Source organism: Asterias rubens, chromosome 5 (genome assembly GCF_902459465.1).
Source record: "Asterias rubens chromosome 5, eAstRub1.3, whole genome shotgun sequence".
Lineage (NCBI taxonomy): Eukaryota > Metazoa > Echinodermata > Asteroidea > Forcipulatida > Asteriidae > Asterias > Asterias rubens.
The window spans coordinates 3067890-3085887 of NC_047066.1; the positions used below are offsets into that span (position 1 = coordinate 3067890).

Consider the following 17998-nt stretch of genomic DNA (forward strand, 5'->3'; position numbering starts at 1 on the left):
GAGCTTGGGTAATAAATACGCATTGATCGTCAGAGAAACACGACGGGGGTTCAGACTATTAGTTCAACAGTAAACATGGCGCATGATTTGAACAGGAACAACAACATGTCACTGTCAGACAAGAGCGAGGTAAAAGTGAAGACAAAAAAGGTGAGATTCTTCAAAGTGTCACTACTTTTTCTGTAAATGATTATCGCTAGTTTGTTTAGTATACATTCTGAACTTTGTTGAAGTCCTAAAATCTGTTTAATTTATAATAAACAACACATTTAATAATGGCCTTGAACTTGTACTACTAGTGTTGTAATTTTTTGCCATTCCCCCATGGCCATGCCCCCTTGAGTTGACACTTTCTATTTCATGCAGTCACAATGTTTTTGTTTTGTTGTTTCATTGTTTTGTACAAGGCATCCCAGCCTGCAAGCTTTTGCTTTAATGGGTCATGCCTTCGTACATCTTCAGTTTTGTAAAATCATATGATATTGTTTATATTTGTATCCTCCCCTTACGATACCAGTTTTCACGCTATTATTTATTAGGGAAAAGTTTCCGTATGGCGCCACCACTTTTTCATTCGATATGAAATAATATAGTATCTAATTTACCTCAATGAGATATCCCTTTTTGTAAAAATGAGTGAAAAAGTGGTGGCGCCATACGGAAAGTTATCCATTTATTAGGCCTATGCCTCTTTCTTTGAATTGGGAAAAAATAATGATGCCTTATATCAACCGATGCCCTAATTACCTTCTTTTGTTAATATGAAGTATGCAAACATATATTAAAACTTTATGGACATGGAAATGTTCACACTACACACCGATCTTCGATGACTTCAACTGGCCCCATTTGTTTTGAGTTTGTCCTGTTTTCACGGCAAACAAAAAAGCATGGTTTTCCGGTGAAGCAATACATGGAAGAAACATCTACAGTGACTACAAGTGTTCTTTGAGACTCTGTGTATGACTCTGTAGCCAGCAGTTGTCTTCGTTTTATTCAAAATATTTGTCAATGAAATTTTGAATAACAAAAATAAATAATTTAATAAAAAGTGTGAATAATCATTGGCTTTCAAATGTGATTTTTTTTTTTTTTTTCCCCCCCTTTTTTTATTCTTAAAATTTATAATAAAGCGTATAAATAAACGGTGATAATTGAATCAAAAAAAAAATAAAAATTAATAAATAAATTAAAAAATAAATCTCCAAAAATATTAGAAAATGATATAAGGCACATGGCTTCTTTAAGCCTCTGTATTTTTTTTTCCAGATTGCTCAGCAAAATATTCAGTCACATGATTTGATCATCATGAAATGTGAATTGAAATAGTGTTTGATGAAACTTGTTCGGTGGGCAAATATTTTTATATGGCCTCAACATTATGACATATTTTTGTACCTTGTAGAAATGCCTAAAATACCAAACTTTTTGCATTTACAAGTGCAAATATCCAGTGGAGCCTTCTGTGTTTCTAAGTTTTGGTCAAGGGAAAGGAGACTCTTTGCTTGGCAAATAAAACCACACAATTTTTATCTAGGGACTGTTTACATCGCGCACAGAGAGGTAAAAGATTTGCCATGATTTTAGGGACACCTCGAAAACAGGACCTTCTACGATATATGTTTGAATTGTATGGAAATAAATGTTTGATTGATTGATAAGGTTTATCGAGATTAAGAACTGCAATGCGTTGTGGGTTGGCAGATGGGGCAGTTTGCAGTGTATGTTGTCATGCACAACTCGCGCACGCATCACCTATATCTTTGTGTGGGTTCAACAGCGCCCTCTGTTGATATTTTGCTATTCGCAATAAACCTTATTGTTTTGTTGTTGTTATCCTGCACAGGCAATCAATGACCACTGCCATTCAGGATCAAAACAATAAGCTAGATTGCCAAATTTCGGGCCTTGATTTTGTCATTTTACTTTAGAACTATGTTGATTAGTATGTGTTTTCCCAAGTTTTGAAAAGACAAACTTAAATGATTCTGATTGCTAAATATTACTGAAAATCTTCAAAAGCAGAAAGAAATCCAATAAGATAAACTTTTTTAAAGTCACCTGGAAATGGTATTTTTTCAAAATAAAGCTTTTGTCATTAATATATGTGTTTTGATGACTGGAATGTAAATAAACAGTTAACTAAGGCTTTAAAAAATCAGTTCTTATGTTATTTACAAATTTAAGAGTAGACCCGACCCGAGAGGGCGCTGTTCGTGACGTCAACCGAGGCAGACTTTGCCTGTAATGCGTAGAGTAAACACAATTGCAAAGTACATGTACGGACCAAGTCGTGAGTTTGTACGTTTCAACAACAACAAAAAATTGTTTTTTTTCCGGCAAAGCCGACCAGGTGCATTGCTGCTGAATGCAGAAAAACACTTTTTGAAATGTACCAAGGCACGACTTGGACGTACGTGTACTTTGCACGTGTGTTTACTATACGCATTGCAGGCAAAGTCTGCCTCGATTGACGTCACAAAAGGTAGGGCCACTGATTTTCCGCGATCGCGGAAAACGGACGGAATTCGCGGAATCCGCCCTTTGAAACGGAAAACGGGATTTCAGAAAATTTGATTTTTTTTTTTTTTTTTTTTTTTTTTTTCTTGACGCCAAAACTATTGAAATTGCATTCTTTATTAAGATTCTTTTTGTTAAACTAAAAAGGCATCAGAAATCAGACCATTAAAAAGTACGAGATCGTAACCGTGGATCATTCTGTTCTACTTCACACCATCCTCAATGTTTACACACATGACACACATGATGTACACACGTTGTTAACATGGTTAAGCGAAGGGCATTATTCGCGGCACGTTTTAAACATTTTTTGTTCACCCAAATTGCATTTTCTCCCTCTCTTTTACCAACAATAATACACAAACTAGCTTACCTATGATCTATAAGAACACATACAATGTTTTTTCATCTCGGAAAGGTCTAAAATAAAACCGTAAACTGTCAACATTCTGTCGCCAAAGCGAAAACAAAATGGCTGACATTTTGTTTGTGGATGGAGAATGGTCACGTCCATAGACTTGTTCCCAAGTCTTTGATCATGCTGAAACAGCGCCTTCTTGTGGATACACTCCTGTCATTAGCCTACAATGTGGCTGATGCAGAGAATCAACTGCAGTTTTAGACTTGGAATCAAGTCTATCACATCATGTGCATTAATACTGCAGTCACAGTGCAACCTTTTTAGAACAGCAGTATACAAAATAATCCACAATTATAACAAAAAGTATTTTTTTGAAATTTGTCAGTTCAAATGAACATTTTACGAAGTCAACCGTACATTTAATCTCAAATTGATTTTTATAAGTGTGTCCCTGGGTATTAAACAACCTTTTATCTAATTAGAAAAACATGAAACGGAATTTTTTGTGCCTGAAACGGAATTCATGTTTTTGCCAAACGGAATTTGCACTTTTCTGAAACGGAAAATCAGTGGCCCTAAAAAGGGGTAGGCGGAGTTAGCCCCCCAAACAACTTTATTCATTTTTTAAACATATAAATCGTGACAAACAATTACTAAAAAAATTGTTTTATTGTTCGTAAGCATATACTCTTATGTTTGAAAGAAAAAAAAATTATCTTTCCAGGTGACTTTAAAACAGAAAAGTTAATACATTTTAACAATAAACTGTTGTGTCATATTGCTAAGCTCCAGATGGAAAACATTTCCTCTAAAATTAAGTTATTGTTAAATGGTAAGATTACAGGGCTATAATTAATTTAGTGAGGGCTACGTTATCGCAACTATAATTAGTTGCGATAACGTAACCTTCAACCCGACGACCACCGGTATAACATGCAAGGACTCAAAAAAATGTTGTTCTCGACAAGCTTACCAGGTTAAAAATGTTGGTAACACCCATTAACCTTAGACCCAGTAACTGGGGCGCTGTACTCCTTTTTTAGAAATTTTCGACAGAGAATGTCAAAATTTCGAAAAATAGAGTACAGCACCCCAGTTGCTGGTTCTACATTAACCACTGTTTTTACTAAAATTACAGAACCATGACCTGTTTTTGCAATGCAATGTACTCATTTTACTTTTATTTAAATGTCGTTGTTTTAACTCTATGTGGTTTATTAACCTCAATCTTTTGTCATTAAAATCATCAGGAAGAGGGTACAGAACCTAAGATGAAGAGGGCGGCAACACAAAAGCGGCACATAACGCTCCCGATGGCCGAGATCAAACCATGCAATATATACTCGTCAGCTGCTTACAGTATCGTTCGGCCTTCATTGGATGATCTTCAGGATTCTGGTGAGAATCTATTTTGTACAAAGCTAAAGATTTTTATTTTTCGACTTCCTTGAGGTAGAGTGGCCGAGTGTTACGGCTGAGTGGTTTAGAGCATCGAACTTCAAGTTCTGGTTGTTAATTCATCAGAGTGTGGGTTCGAATCCTGGTCATGACTAGGCCTGTGCATTAACGGGTATGTCTATAATTGTGTAACCGTTAGCACAACCATGCATGTGATAAAAAACATTGCATCTTCATCACAGCATTTTTACTTTGATCAATCACCCTACTAAATAAATAATCCCCCAAAGTACACCCCCCCCCAAAAAAAAAAAAAAAAAAAAAAAAAAAAAACATAACTCCAAGCATCAAAAAAAGGTTAAAATTTCATTTGATATTCCTCCTTATATTTAGATTCTAGTTCCAGACATTTAATTTTTACATTGAAAAAAAAATTGTGTGTTTGATCTTTTTTTGCAGATGAAGAAGACTGTTCTTATAATACACAGCACAACAAAAAGAAGAAACGGCCGACCAGGAGGAATAAAAAGCCAAGCAGAGGCGTATACTTTGACTCTGATGACGATGATTTCCGTTGCAATGGAGAAAGGTACAAAATATTGATGCCTCCTGAAACCATGGCAACACAATGCTCACAGTCACAGTTCACTCGATTTTTAACCAGAATTATTTCAGTCACAAACTACTTCTTTTGGTCTGCACTAGTGGGACAATCCTTCTGATTAGAATATCGCAGGCGTGTGGAAAAAAACCATGCATTATAGAGGGAGCGAGCGTGTGATTATTTGAAGCTTTTGGGCACACCCTAGCATGTGGGTGCAATCGCACACCTCAAATCAGAAGGACAGGGCCAAAGGACACCGCCGAATTCTGCGCTTACGATCACGATTCCCAGCTTACGTGCAAGCGCCAAATTTCTGCGCTTGCCTTGTAAGCGTAGAATGCCTAGTAACATGGAGTACGCACGCGCAGAAGCAAAAATTCGCTGCTAACCCATGAAATACGCTTGCCAGAAGCACAGAATTTCCTGCTTCCTTAAAGGCAGTGGACACTATTGGTAATTACTCAAAATAATTATTAGCATAAAACCTTACTTGGTAATGAGTAAGTGGGAGAGGCTGATTGTATAAAACATTGTGAGAAACGGCTCCCTCTGAAGTGACATAGTTTTTGAGAAAGAAGTAATTTTCCTCGAATTTGATTTCGAGACCTCAGATTTAGAATTTGAGGTCTCGAAATCAGGCATCTGAAAGCACACAACTTCGTGTGACAAGGGTGTTTTTTTCTTTCATTAATATCTCGCAACTTCGACAATAGTCTTAGACAATTACCAATAGTATCCAGTGTCTTTAAGCGCAGATTTTGTGCTTATGGTAAGCAGAGCCATGACATTGGGCCCTGGGCCCAATGTCATAGAGCTGCTTAAGCCAAAAAATTGCTTAAGCACGAAAATAGCTTGCTTATTTTACACATGTTACTGGCAAAAATTTCATGCCATGTACATTGCTTGTGACTAATATTTAGCTGTTGTTTACTTAGCATAACAATTGAGTGGAGTCTTAGCCGCTAATCTGATTTTACAAAGCAAAGATTTTTTTGCTTATAAGCAAAAAAATTTGCTTAAGCAGCTCTATGAAATTGGGCCCTGGTGTGATAAGGGCTAGATAGCTCAGTTGGTATAGTGCCGGTGTGGCAGGAGATTCTGTCCCCCATTATGGCAAACCCTGTCAAACTTCTTCTGATAGCGCCCTCTTTTGAATCATCCTCATCCAGTCCATGTTAATTTGCCATTGGGGGACCGAATCACCAGCGGACAGAATTCCCTGGGACACCGGCACATTAATCCGGAGGTCACAGCTTCAAGTCCTGCTCTAGTCATTTTCACTTATTTGCTTATTGTTTACCCCTCTTGATCTACACATCTTTTGGCAACAGTTTACCACTTTAAAAACATTGTCAAATTTTTGGCAATTTTTACCCAAAATTGCAATGCAATTTTACAAGAAAAAGTTAAAATATAAAGCAAATTATGTAAAAGTGTAGAGGTAAAATTGTGTAAAATATTTAAATCTTATAATTTTGTGTTGAAATTATGTTTCTATTTTTCTAATTGTTATTTTATTTGTCTAGGACCCCTTCTAAGAAGACATCCTCTACTGTTTCTCTTGATTCACCGTGTTCCCCACCACCACCTCCTGATCTAGGTAGCCCTATGCAGAGGCCACTAGCGCATGACAAAGTCACCTCTCATCTACTCAGGTAAGCTAGACGTGCTTCTAGTGGATGATACTCATGCCTACATCCTTATGGACTGTAAAGGGGGTAACCCTGTTTCAGCCCAATGAGTAGGTGGCAACGAATCCCTGGTTACAGCTGCAGCTGCTTCGTTTTTGAAAGGGCAAGGGCACTAAGGCATTTTCTTCTTGGTAAAGGGCACCCTATGATGAAATTTGTACTGGAGCATATTAAGGGCACCAAGGCAATGACCAGGGGACACAGAGGCAATCGCCTTCGTTGCCTCCGTGAAGTATCAGGCCTGCAGCTGATTTCAAAATCGATTGCCCAATTCATTTAAGTGTATCCCTCACATTGAAGTGGGCATCCGGCTTTGTGAAAAGAAAAAAAAAGAAATAATTTGTTGTTCAATATTACAGTATGTCTCAGAAGAATAATAAATTTCAAAGATAAACAAATTTGTCCATGCGGAATTTTTCCTTGCTCACTGACGTAACTATTTTGTTTGCCCGCTGTATCAGGAAAATCAACGTGACCCTAACTAATGTAAGATGCGTCCAGAACGAGTTCTCCTCAGATGATGCATTTTCTCCGCTCTCCAGGACGCCCAGAGGATCATTGTCGGTGATCGACATCGATGCGCCTCAACCCCCACGGACCAGGAACTCCATCACAGTCAAAGTGCGATCGAAATTCGGACTTCATCGATATCAGCTTGCCATGGTAAGGATGCTCATCAACTCATCTAAATATTCTACCAGCTCTGTTGGATTTTGTAGATTAATCTTTAGCAATGTGGACTAAGCACGTTTGTACAAATTTAAAAGATTTAAGCAGTAATAACTGCTTAATGGCCGAATTTGTACTTGCTGCACAAGTTTCCGCTGCTAACTGTAAGCAGACGAAAAGGCATGCTTACGGTGTCGTGGCCGAGCGGATAAGAGCACCGAACTCAAGCTCTGATGCTTCTGTTCAGCAGAGTGTGGGTTCGTGTCCCTGAGCAAGACACTTAACTATAATTGCTTCTCTCCACCCAGGGGTAAATGGGTACCTGTGAGGGCAGAGATGGTTCTTGTGATTGATTTAGCCGAGTAGCGCATATTCATGTTGCACAGGCTGCATACTCCCCACCAGGGGGCTGAGATGGTTTAAGGAGTGAATTAAGGCCCAGTGACCAGGGGTAATAATGTGAAGCGCTTTGGGACGCCCTCCGGATGTGAAAAGCGCTATATAAAAACGGGTTACTATTATTATTATTATTATTATTATTATTATGCTAACCTTCCGATGCCAGTTCAAAATAAATATGGTTAGAAAGATGTTTTAAAGGTAGAATTTAATGATCCACACAAATATGACTCGAAATTGTGTGATTTTCCTTTTACATTGTGAACTAACATCCGTTTCAGAGTCGCACCGAACCAAATTATTGAATTAAGTACATGAAAACTTTGACGTCTGAAACAGTTGGGTGCGCCTGGACGTGCTAGAAGTGGAAAGATTGACTGTTGCAGTCGTTCGGAACGACTCTGGAGCGCCTTTGTTTCAGACGTCGATCTTGTCATGAGCCGAACCTAATGTTAATGTAATGTTAAGTTTGCCTGTCTGAAACCGAAATTTATTTGGGTCGACCCAGAGTCGCTCCTAATCTATTTGGTTCGGCGCGACTCTGGAGCACCTGTCTGAACCAGGGTGTAACACAGTCCGCCATTTTGTAGAACGTATTGGTATTTGATTTGGGTACATATCCCAAATTGGTTTAGTGTAACCCTGACTTTGAAGTGGCCGTCCAGCCATGTGATATTAGGCGATCTCTCATAACGAAAAAAACTTAAAATGTGGGGCAAAGTTCAACTGGAATTGAATCCCAAACCCTGCATTTTGGAAATCATATTTTGTTATTTTGTACGTGTTATTTTACCTTCACAGACTGAAAGCTTCAGCACAATAATAACAGAGATTGCAGAGTTGGAGGGAGCCAGTAGGGACTGCGTCAAGCTGACTAGGGTTGGACACGACAAGGAAATCACAGAGTTCGACACACCACAGTCTATTAATCTACACATTGCAGATATCATTGGTAAGAAGAATCGTGGTCAAATGGTTAGACCGCATGACTTGCAATCAGGTTGTGGATTCGAATCCTACCAAGCTAACTGTTGATTTTACAATGAATATAGAATAATTTATGTCGTCTAGCTATTGAATCCTAATGTTTTGATTTGTGCTAATCATAATAGTAGGCGTTAATCCAATGTTTGTATGAGAGAGATTTGCTGTTTCAAGCTTGGTTTTTATATCCCCTTATGGGAGTTTGTCGGGTTCCCAGTCAGTTTTGGTAATTGTCAAACACCAGTTTTCTCACTTGGTGTATCTCAACATAATGCATAAAAAAAAAACCTAGGGGGTGAGAAGCTTATCTAGAAGTATTGGTTCTCATTTCTCTTTGCCCAAATTGAAAAAATCAAAAACACAATGAACAAGCACAAGGTCACTCAAATCATGTATTTAGAAAAAAATATGATTTTATATTTTTAAATTTATTTAGATTGTTTGATAGTTGATCCTCCGAGTCTTCCAGGATCCCAAGACACTGTTGAAGTCACTCTGCAAGGAATGGAGAAAAACTCAAGTATGACTACGATAACCTCAAGGGTAAGATGAACTCCTGTGTCTTAGAAATTCAAATTAAGAAAATAGTTCATTGCCCGAAGTTCTGACTCTAGCGGATTTTTTTTTTCTTTTTTCAAAGGCTAAAATGACAAGATGACACACATCAGCAGGTAGACAAGTGTAACAGAAGCAATCATGTGGAAAAATGTGAATAGAGAGAGAAAGAGGGTGGGGGGGGGGCAGAAAGCACACAGAAAAAGCAATAAGTTACTTTTTCTCTCCCTTCCCACCTTTGATTTTGCACCTTGTGGTGAAACCAGCCCCTTCTATAACTCCATGGGTGATCAAAAGGTGGAAATGTCATTATTTCAATGGACCTCCCTAAGATCTGGATCCCAGTGTAAGACGTTTTTGTCTTTAAACACTCTCACCAAGTTATTTTCCTCTTCATAATTGCAGACTGATCCCTTGGAGAGAATAATGGCGGAGTACAGTACGTTCTGTGGACACCCCGTCGCTAAGCTCAGGTTCTCCTTTGATGGCGAGACGATCAAACCATCGGACACTCCAGAACTCCTAGACTTTGAGGAGGACACCAACATGATCGACGTTCATATCTTACGATAAGTAAAGCAGTCGCCAAGATGGTATACAAATTATATCTTACCTATTCAATATCTACTAGGGCCCCTCGATCCACTAAGCGAAAGCAGTAGTCCCGACCGATTTTCTACCTTCCACCCATGTACAATTTTGACTCGTATCCTGCTCATTTCTGCTTAACAGAAAATTGTAGAGCAACATTCTCTGCTTAAGCAGCTCTGTGAAAATTGGAACAGGACAGTTCTTTTTAGAACTGAGAAGTCTCCCGAATTCTGGAAATCTATCCCCCCTGCGGTTGTAGAGAAGTTTCCGAAATCCGAAAAGTCCACTTTGTGAGAGTGGAATCTATAGCAAGACAAGTTCTCAAAAAAACATAATCTACCTAGCAGGTAGATACAAACATGGTGTTACCTCAAACCAAATATACATTGATACCTCACTATACGGTGCTCAAATCCATATGTAATTTTTAAAAGCTAGATCCCTCAGTTGTAACTGCCATTCATTTACATTTTACATGGCCAGAATATTTTTCAAATTTTCTAATTTTTGTTTTTTGAGAATATCAATGCAACAAAGAACTCTAGCCTAAGCCAAATTAAAAAACAACTGTTTTATTTTATAAAAGGCACTGGTACAAAGGGTCTGGAATTGGGTGTCCAGACAACACCCGTAGCCCTCTTAGGAGTTGTATTGTGAATATCCAACAATTAGTCGCCAGGCTCAAGATTTCTCTGGATTTCTCCCGATTTCATTATTTTCCTCAAAATCTACTTGAGCCTTCAAGTTTTCTTGGGTTGACGAAGTGGTATCTTTCCTCGCCTTCTACCTCTAGGACTTCAGTTTGAATCACACCGTGGGAACTATGTGGATTGGGTTTTCAGTTTTTACCTGATTGCGTTGGTTTTCCCTGGAATTATTTCTCTGGGGTTTTATTCCCACATCTGAAACATCAATCAGTGTACATATTCTCTAATTTTATTATTATTTATTTGGCATAACAAAAGAACAATACAAAATACAGGAAAAACAAAACAAAATAGCAAGGACATTAAGCCAAAGGCACCTGCCTGGAATTTAAAAAGTTAACTAAATATTTATGACGATCCAAAGCCTTTAAAGCCAATGCCACTGCCTAGGGTTCTTGGCTAGTTTAGGGACTAAGTTAACTCATCTGAGAGTTCTTGCTTTACTGCTTCACAACCAGAATAAATGAAATGAAATGAAATGCCTCCATATTAGATCAAATTTACACTGTGCATAGTTTCAAATTCTACCCATAGCACATAATATCCCAAGCTAATACCGGGGTAAACCAAAAAACAACTCTCTACTATTCTCTTGCGAATAAAATATTAATTGATTTAAAGGCACTGGACACTATTGGTAATTTCAAAATAGTTGTTAGTATAAAAGTTACTTGGTAACAAGCAACGGAGTGCTGTTGATAGTATAAAACATTGTTAGAAACAGCTCCCTCTGAGGTAACTAGTTTTAAAGAAAGAGGTAATTTTTCACACAAATAATAAAAAGACTTCAGGCCTGAAGCAATTTTATTATGCATCTGAAAGCACACATTTTTGCAACGAGGGTGTTTTTTCTTTCATTATTCTTTCGCAACTTCAATGACCAATTGAGTTCAAATTATCACAGGTTTGTTATTTTATGCAAGTGAGATTACTTGTCTTTGACAATTAACAAAGGTGTCCAGTGCCTATATTGTGCGCACCTTATAAAAACTGAGCAAACAGTCATGATACAGAAAGTAAGGATAACTTAAAATTATTCTTAAAGTAATACAGCACAAGGGAAACTGATTGGGTGAAATTGTAATAATTTGGGGATGAACAAAGAAAAATTGAGGTAATTGTAATTGCAAAATAATAATTTAAAAAACAGTTTGGTGAACCCTGCCCCCCCCCACTCTTCCTGGTCCTTGCTCTATTTGTTGGCTGTGCCTTTTTGCCTACTTGAGTTTACTATGTAGGGTTGTGCCCACAGTGGTCGGTGCCTGAAAACCTGCCCAGCACTCAGGATTCCCCAACCCCCACTGGAAGAATTTTCTCATCTCTTCTAAATGTTTTAAATTTCACTTGCACATTCCTTTCAAAGGTTTTCAACGAACAATAAAATTGGGTATTTACCGGTAAAAATGGTATCAATCAAAAGCCATTAATTTTGAGCACTTCTTTGATTTGAGTCTATTTATATGATCTACCATGTAACTGATCCATCTCCCAATGGTTTCCAGGGAAACGTTTTTCCACCACTAAAGAAATCCTGGGCAGAACCCTGCCATCAATTAAGAAAACAAATATTTAATTTTATCACCGTTAGTAACGTTTGCAATTATTCATAGAAGGAATTACATAGCAGCTGCATTCCAAGGCCAGGTAAATATTAAAAGAAGTTTGTCTCTTTTCATTAATACTGTCAATAAAGAAAACACATAATTTAGTTTTATATTACATCAGTAATATCAGTCATAGATATTATTATAAAAAAGCTGCATTCTTAAGCCATGTAAATATTAAAAGTTGTTTGTCTGTTTTCTTATAGTAAAATTACAAATATGAATTTTGGTTTTACCCATAATACTACTGATGTGTGTTATCACTGTATACTAAGTACTTTCCACAGTGCTGTGAAAAAATCACAGGCATATTACTCGGTGGCTGGGTAAGTATAGGCCTACAGTGCTGACACATAGTTTAGTGGAGTTCGACATTTTTTGTAGGTGAATGATGAGAGGATAAAGCTGCTTAAGCAAACAATATTGCTTAAAGGCAGTGGACACTATTGGTAATTACTCAAAATAATTATTACCATGAAACCTTTCTTGGTGACTAGTAATGAGGAGAGGTTGATGGTATAAAACATTGTGAGAAACAGCTCCATCTGAAGTGCCATAGTTTTCGAGAAAGAAGTAATTTTTCCACGAATTTGATTTTGAGACCTCAGATTTAGAACTTGAGGTCTCAAAATCAACCATCTAAACGCACACAACTTCGTGTGACAGGGGTGTTTTTTCTTTCATTATTATCTCACAAGTTCGATGACTGATTGAGCTCAAATTTTCACAGGTTTGTTATTTTATGCATAAGTTGAGATACACCAACTGTGAAGGCTAGTCTTTGACAATTACCAATAGTGTCCACTGCCCTTAACGTTTTCTAGCTTAGCAGAAATGAGCAGGATACCCTTCACAGATAGTACGGAACATGTGAAACGGTATATTGACTTGAACTTTTTTCTAGTGAAGTATTTTTCAAGTGTTGCACTCAGTTCGTGCTTAAGCAGCTCTATGAAAAAGGACCCTATGTGTACATTTGTAAACATGTAATATTTTTGTTTGATAGTCAAGTCTTTCTTCATTGAATGCTTAGAGTTAAAAATATCTTCAAGCTTACTGATTTGAGAAAGAAATGTATTCATTTTCTGTATTCTGTAAATACATATTATTAACTGTTAATAACCTATAAGTATCATAAATTTATATTAAAAGTGATTTTATAGTAGAGTTGAGAGGTTTTACTATAAGCCATAAAATGTTTTTGAGAATAAAATAGAATTTAATGAACCAGTGTTTTTGAGTAGTTTATTTGATTTAGTTTACATTCATGAATATGGATGAGGTGGGCAGGGCTCATAAAGTCATAAATATTCCGCTTGGTGCAATCCGCCCCTGGTGTGTCTTTAAAGACATTGGACACTATTGGTAATTGTCAAAGACCAGTCTTCTCACTTGGTGTATCTCAACATATGCATAAAATAACAAACCTGTTAAAATTTGACTTCAACTAGTGATCGAAAGTTGCAAGATAATGGTAGAAAAAACACCCTTGTCACACGAAGTTGTGTGCTTTCAGATGCTTGATTTCGAGACCTCAAATTCTAATTCTGAGGTCTCTTAATCAAATTCATGGAAAATTACTTCTTTCTCGAAAACTATGTTACTTCAGAGGGAGCTGTTTCTCACAATGTTTTATACTGTCAACCTCTCCACATACTCGTTAGCAGCTAAGGTTTTATGCCAATAATAATTTTTAGTATTTACAATTGTGTCCACTGCCGTTTCGGATGGGATGTAAAAGTCAAAGGTCCTGTGTGTTGTGTAATGCATGTAAAAGAACTATTTAATACACTTATTGACAAGGGTTTTAGCCTGCTGCTTTAGCAGTGGCAAAGGTGCTCCATAAATGCCCTCATCATTATTAAACTTCACAAACTGTCTTTAAAAAAAAAGGCCCTTGTTCAAGGCTTTAAGTACCTTATTGGTTGATATGTTTGCTATTATAGTACATACTATTATAGTACATGATATTGCTATTATAGTACATGATATTGCTATTATAGTACATGATATGTTTGCTATTATAGTACATGATATGTTTGCTATTATAGTACATACATGTAGTATGTGTTTGCACAACAGTTGACAAGTTACATGTAGGACACAATTTCACAAACATGATTTCAATAAATTCATTTTTATTGATTGCACTATAGTGTGCACCAACTTGATGAAAAGGCTAAGTAAGGATTAAACATTCAACTATCTAAACAAAAATTGCATACATAACATATCTTAAATATGTATAAAACCACAACTATGTAATAATTTTTCTGTGGAACCAGGATCAATGAAGTTTGTATCATACAATTATTTGTCAATAATTATTTGTATCATTGCAATTAATAGTACAATAAAAAAAAAGGCTGTTTTAGAGCAATTGGTTATTATTTTATTGTGGAAAAAGTATGTTAAACGGTCAGAAAGGATCTTAAAACTATTATATATGTATATACCACAGACAGATCCTTGTCATTTGATTGGTGCAATACATGTCAGGCGTCATCCATTATTTCTGCCACAATTCTCCAAAGGTTAATATTTGAGTCCAATATGGATAATTATTGGATGCTTCACAGCATCGCTCTCAAAATGATTGTTCCTGTTCTTTCGTCCGAACGAGGCAAGGTCATATCATGGAGGACAGGTCATATCATGGCGGACAATGTATCATACATTTTTTTCTTCTTTCTCAAGTGTGGGGTGGGTGAGTTTCTGCACCCATTTTGTGTTTATTTTGGTGAAAGAGTTTTCAAGATAACAAGGATCTATGTGTGAGTTATTAAAAACAAATATTGAATACAATTTATTCTTGCATTGTCACCGAATATAAACACGCTGGAAATCTGGCTTTCCTATTTTCCCCCACTTGAAAGTGGAACAGTCCAGTTTTCACATTGTAACTTCTGCAACGATGCCATCATCTGCATCCAATATTTGTATACTATAATACAATTTTGTTTAATTCAGAAATCAGCACATTAAAAATCGAATCACATTATCACATACATGTACATTTAATTAGGCAATATAATCATAAAGGATATTGAAGCAAAGAGAGACATAAATTCATGATTAATTCAGTGTTTGCAGGGAAACTTTGAAAGGATAGCTAAATATAAAAGGAAATTAGATTCAAATCATTACATTCATACATCGGTGACAAATTCAGACACAAAATGGTCAATGTTTTATACTAATTTTCCATAAATATTGTCACAGATTTTTCACTCTTCATATATACCTCCAAGTCAAAACCTTGCATTAATATTAAATCAAACTTCATGCATATTCCTTTCTTTTTTTGTTCCCATCTGTAACGGAACATTTCATTTATAATCACGTCCACACCTCGATGAAAAATTCATTATAATATTTCAACAATCAAAAATCATTTAAAAATTAATACTGAACTTAAAATTTCTAGGTTATGAATTTTCAGGGTATAAATTACCCGTAACATATAGTTGAACTAGTGAATACGTTTATTGACGGCGAAAAAGGGCACATGATTATAGCTTCAACATGTATACAGGATTGGTAGGCAAACAAAACATCATTGTCCGAAAGCTTACTGATTATGAAGTTCATACTAGAACCATGTTTGTCTTAGAAATGTTTCCCTCTGAAATAAAGTCATTTCAAGAAAACTGTATCTGAAAACATAAAGAGACATCTGAAATCAGCAGACACAACCCAAATTAAAGACAGTGGACACTATTGGTAATCGCCAAAGACCAGTCTTCTCACTTGGTGTATCTCAACATATGCATAAAATAACAAAGCTGTGAAAATTTGAGCTCATCAAAGTTGGGAGATAATAATGAAAGAAAAACACCCTTGTCACACGAAGTTGTGTGCGTTTAGATGGTTGATTTCGAAACCTCAAATTCTAAATCTGAGGTCTCGAAATCAAATTCAAGGAAAATTACTTCTTTCTCGAAAACTACGTCACTTCAGAGGGAGCAGTTTCTCCAAATGTTTTTATACTATCAACAGCTCCCCATTACTTGTTACCAAGTAAGGTTTTGTGCTAATAATTATTTTGAGTAATTACCAAGTGTCCACTGCCTTTAAAGACAATGTGTGAACAAGCTGAAAATTGTGCTTGGTTTTCACTTTTTTTTCTCCTGACTCACACAATGGCTTAAGCCCAAATCTTGACAGGTTTGTTATATCGTGTATGGTTTGTCAGCTCTACCAATCCTGTATAACACCTGTAAGGTCAAACAGTTGCTTCATGAGCTACATGACCTTTATCATAAACAGTCGCCATCTTTGTTGAGTACCCCGTGTGCAATATGAATAATACATACCGATTCAAATCTATACCCAAAAAGCACCAGACTATTTATCCGTTCAGCCTCACTTTTATTACACTGATGTAATTCAGAGAAATACAAGATGGCTGCCCATGATAAAAGCATGCAGCTCTAACTGTATAAAAACTTGCAGCAATACCAACAACAAAATGTGAAACAGCGAATATTAAACCAAATGTACCCTGTTTTAGAATAATAATGTAAATAATCATTTTGAAACAAGGCAGCCTGGAAACAGGCAAAGATTTGAAACCTTAAAAAAAGTGCAGCTTGACTCGGTCTCCAATTTTCCGACAGTCTTGTAATATTATGCAAAATGCTTCAAAGAGGAAATTTCATGGAGCTGCTTAAGCACAAAAATAAGCCAAGCAAAACAACATTATGCTAACCAGAACAAGGTTACCAGCCACAATACCATGTCACATGTACAATCTGTGACTGGCACCCTGCTTATAATAGCTAAGCAGGGATTTTGTTAAGCAGTATTTTCTGCTTAAGCAGCTCTATGAAATTGGGCCATGACCTTTAATGAATGACTGGTTAACTCGAACAAGCCTTGAACCCCCACAGCTGCTAAACTGAAATACTGAAAAATTTGATAAAATTTATAATAAATGATGCCATTATTACAATCCTAAAGAGTAAAACATCCTCATATAAAATACCACATTAATCACATTGTAATAATCACATTTACTTTCTCTACTCAATAATAGCGATACATACAAAACAATGAAAATATACAGAGCATTATACAGGCGATAGTAGACGTCACATTTTGGTTATGTACAGCGTTTTGAAAGCCTGAAATAAACACTTGAACTAACGGAAGGTTTTGTCTGAGACTCAGTTCCAAGCGAGCAACTGCAGTCTGTCAAAAAAACGTTGACAGAGCTAGTCACAGCAACATTCTGTACTTTGATTTTCAATTTCCAATGGCACAGCTGAGAACCAACAGCCGATTTCATGAAATGCTCGAGTTAGGACTAGAGGAAGGTAACTCGTCCTAACATTTGATGGGCTCAATGCGTCCTACGTCTTGTGGTACGGAACTTAACTCGTCCTAAGTCCTAAGATTAATCCTAAGTTAGAAAGAGTTTTGTGAAATCGATGGCAGGAGTCTTGGGTCCCAATTTCACAGCCCTGAGTATGGTAATCGAACAACCTGTGACTACCTCCTGAGATAAAAATGTCGAATTGGTCAGCATGCAAAATGTCCTTGGAAATAGAAATTTCCACAAAAAATACATTCCCCCAAAAATATATATATTGAAAGAAAAGAGTCAGAAAATACCTTCAGTTTAGCACTTACCGGATCAATGCTGTAACTTCTGCTGGATTAATCTATAATATGATTGACTGGGACCCCAACTACAATCGGCTCTGGCTGGCAACTGGCTTATAGTCCAACTGCAGTTGGCTCTGGTTGAGCAAGCCTAAGCCACCACCAGTGAACACAAAAGTCATATTTGGAAAAGATCCCACCATGACAAAGAAATTATTAAGATAAGACTATGGTCCAACTATCTACAACTGGCTCTGGCTCGTGAAGCCTGGCTCATGAAGCCAAAGCCAGAACCTGATAACCACAAA

General features: G+C 36.8%; 1 protein-coding gene across 2 annotated transcripts; it reads left to right on the forward strand.

Annotated features, from left to right (window-relative positions):
- The first annotated feature begins 86 nt into the window (after nt 1-86).
- LOC117290888 (NFATC2-interacting protein-like) lies at nt 87-9885 on the forward strand. 2 transcript variants are annotated; one of them, XM_033772453.1, is made up of 8 exons: nt 87-150; nt 4132-4279; nt 4739-4868; nt 6410-6538; nt 7036-7237; nt 8444-8594; nt 9063-9169; nt 9587-9885. In XM_033772453.1, the coding sequence occupies exons 1-8, from the start codon at nt 106-108 to the stop codon at nt 9752-9754; spliced, it is 1080 nt and encodes a 359-aa protein (XP_033628344.1). In that variant the 5' UTR covers nt 87-105; the 3' UTR covers nt 9755-9885. The 2 variants fall into 2 exon arrangements, with proteins under 2 accessions (XP_033628344.1, XP_033628346.1); XM_033772455.1 differs by having other exon boundaries at nt 9075-9169.
- Nucleotides 9886-17998: the final 8113 nt, after the last annotated feature.

Excerpts from the sequence above, each read along its gene's own strand:
- LOC117290888 (XM_033772453.1), top strand. The coding sequence starts at position 106 with ATGTCACTGTCAGACAAGAGCGAGGTAAAAGTGAAGACAAAAAAG. Across the intron at positions 6,539-7,035 it reads GTCACCTCTCATCTACTCAG|GAAAATCAACGTGACCCTAA; the intron begins GTAAGCTAGACG and ends CCGCTGTATCAG. Across the intron at positions 7,238-8,443 it reads ATCGATATCAGCTTGCCATG|ACTGAAAGCTTCAGCACAAT; the intron begins GTAAGGATGCTC and ends TTACCTTCACAG.